Source organism: Zosterops lateralis (genome assembly GCF_965231275.1).
Source record: "Zosterops lateralis genome assembly, chromosome: 7".
NCBI classification, from domain to species: domain Eukaryota; kingdom Metazoa; phylum Chordata; class Aves; order Passeriformes; family Zosteropidae; genus Zosterops; species Zosterops lateralis.
In genome coordinates this window covers 33,200,735-33,203,392 of record NC_139767.1, presented here as the reverse complement: position 1 = coordinate 33,203,392, position 2,658 = coordinate 33,200,735, and the positions used below count along the sequence as shown (strand labels likewise).

Sequence of the window (2,658 nt, the reverse complement as noted above, 5' to 3'; positions counted from 1 at the left end):
GACAGAGCAGGCTTACCTAGAGACTTCAAAAAGCAGCACTTCTAAGGATTCAAATTCGACTCCAGAACTTTCAAGATCATTTATTTTTTGAATGGTTAAGCAGACAGAATATCCTACTGTGAGAGTAGGATAAGGTTATATTCATAAACTTTAGGAAAAATGCATGACTTTGAGCACAAGTTTCTTCAGCATCTGATGATGAAGGACCACATCCTGCTCTCACCACAAAGGAATTCCTTTGGATCAATGGCATGGCACACACCTGCCCATCCAGCCTTTAATTTCTTCAGCCTTTGCTATCAAACACCTCAACCTCAAGCTAGTTTTATTGCAGCAATATTTTGCTATGGAAATCACAAAAATCTCCAAAACATCATCCAATGGGAAATCAAAAGACTTTCCCCCTCTTTCTCCCAAGTATAAAAAGGAAAATCACATGAAAGAAGTGTTGCTCATTAACAGGCCAAGGCAGATACTGCTGCAACTGGCTGGCAGAGCTGTTTGTCCATTTTTTCCTACAACTTCTGCCCAAACAGAAAGTGCAACCAACATAAACCAGCCCTTTGCCATCCCAGCAGAGGAATGTATGCAGAGATGCAGCCCTGCTGTTGGTACCAGCTGTATTTTGAGAGGGCACGAGTCCCAGCCAAACATGTCTAAGCAGCTGCCCACCCTTAGTGTGTACCCCATGATTAGAGAGATATGACTGCTAATCCAGCCCTGATTTGGGAAGAAGGATTCATATTTGGGCCACCACAAATAACCTTCCAGGACCACGGAGGGAGAGTCAGTCAAGGCTGCTTAATCAGGTAGAGATGATTCATTTGAGTAAACCTGTGCCATGACCTTTCAGGAGTCTCTGAGCTCAGGCAGGATGTCAAATTTTTATGAAGAAAAGAGGTGTAATCAATTAGTGCTCATGATGACCTTTTAATAAGTAAATGATTGAGGCAGACGCTCATTCTGAACAGAATGAGAAATTGGATTTGTATGTGTGTCTAGTGATGAAATCCACCTACATCTATTAGCCCACTCCAGCCAAAATATAACCTCAAAGGAACTTGTAGCCAGGTGGGGGTCAGTGTCTGTTCCAAGGCAATTAGGGAAGGGACAAGAGGACACAGCTTCCAGGCTGAGGCTGGACATCGGGAAGAATTTCATCACATGAAGGGCTGTCAAGCATTAGAAGGGGCTGCCCAGGGGAGTGGTGGAATCCCACCCTGGAGGTGTTCAGGTGGAAACAGCTGGACATGGCATTCAATGCTGTGAAGCCAAGTTGACAAGGTCATCATCTTGTCAACAGGTCAAAGGTTGGACTCAATGACCTCTGAGGTCTTTTCCAGCCTGAATGATCCTGTGACACACACACACACACACACACACACACACACACACACACACACACACGGCTGGAACAGACATGGAATACGGGGGCACAGAATGGGCAAAACCCGCATTGGATTGTCCACCCCACGAGGAGCCAAGGACCGGCCACGCCGGTGGATGCGGGAGCGCCGTTCCCGCGGGAACAAGGCCCCCCCTGGCAGCAGGAGGAGGAGGAGGAGGAGGAGGAGGAGGAGGAGCGGGGGGTTTCCGCGGAGCCGGTGCCGAGCCCGGGGCCGCGACAGGTGCGGCGGCGGCCCCCGGCCGAGAGCAGCCGCCAAGCGCGGCCGGCGGGGACACGGGGCGAGCAGGGGCGATGCGGCACCTGCCGCGCATAAAAGTGATGGAGCGGCGGGGCGGCGGCGGGCGCCATGCGGGGCGGCGGGGGCGCGGCGGGCGCGGGGCAGGCGCGGGGGGTCCCGGGGGGCGCGGGGCGGCGGCGGCGGGCGCGGGGCGGCGGCGGGGGGCGGCGGGCGGCGGCCAACGCGCGGGAGCGGGACCGCACTCACAGCGTCAACGCGGCCTTCGGCGCCCTCCGCCGGCTCATCCCCACCCGCCCGGCCGACCGCCGCCTCTCCAAGGTGGAGACGCTGCGCCTGGCGGCCAGCTACATCTCGCACCTGGCCAACGTGCTGATGCTGCAGCAGCGCCGGCAGGACCCGGCGGCGGCCACCGAGCAGCCCTGCCCGCAGCCCTGCTCACAGCCCGGTCCTCAGCCCTGCTCTCAGCCCTGCTCTCAGCCCTGCTCTCAGCCCGCTGAGCCCCCACAGCCCTGCTCGCCACCAGGTGCCTCCGCGCCCCGCTCCATCTGCACCTTCTGCCTCAGCGACCAGCGGCAGCGGGTAAGGGCCGGGGTTCCGGAGCTCTCTGATGGGGAGGGTGGTTATCGGTGTCCCCCGCAGGTTTGGGATTGAGCCAGCCAAGGGTTCGGTGCTGTCCTTGGTGCCCCCTAACCTGTGCTTTTATTCATGGAACAGCGCCGAGAAAGAGAGAAGCCATCCCCCGGTCCAGCCGTACCCGGGCTCTGAACAGGCTGAGAGTCCCGCAGCGCTCTTGCTCTGGCTGTGCCACTGCCCCGGGTAATATCGCCTCACTCGTGCTGCATGTTTACATTTAGATAGCACAGTCCTAAAAGAGTTACTTTTTCAGCTTACGCACTTTATTTCACATTGCGAGGGGTTTTTTCAGGGTGTTTTGCAAATGAACTTCACTGCCTCTGTTGAGACAGTTGCACCTGGCGCGGCAGCGGCTATTTTAGCTCGAGAAACGTTAAAC

The 2,658-nt window shown here is 56.1% G+C and overlaps 1 protein-coding gene across 1 annotated transcript; it reads left to right on the top strand.

Annotated features, from left to right (window-relative positions):
* Positions 1-1,754: 1,754 nt before the first annotated feature.
* Positions 1,755-2,436, top strand: LOC310911418 (basic helix-loop-helix transcription factor scleraxis-like; the record flags this gene model as incomplete). Its single annotated transcript, XM_083864910.1, has 2 exons — positions 1,755-2,225; positions 2,361-2,436. The coding sequence occupies 2 exons, from the start codon at positions 1,755-1,757 to the stop codon at positions 2,409-2,411; spliced, it is 522 nt and encodes a 173-aa protein (XP_083721036.1). The 3' UTR covers positions 2,412-2,436.
* Positions 2,437-2,658: the final 222 nt, after the last annotated feature.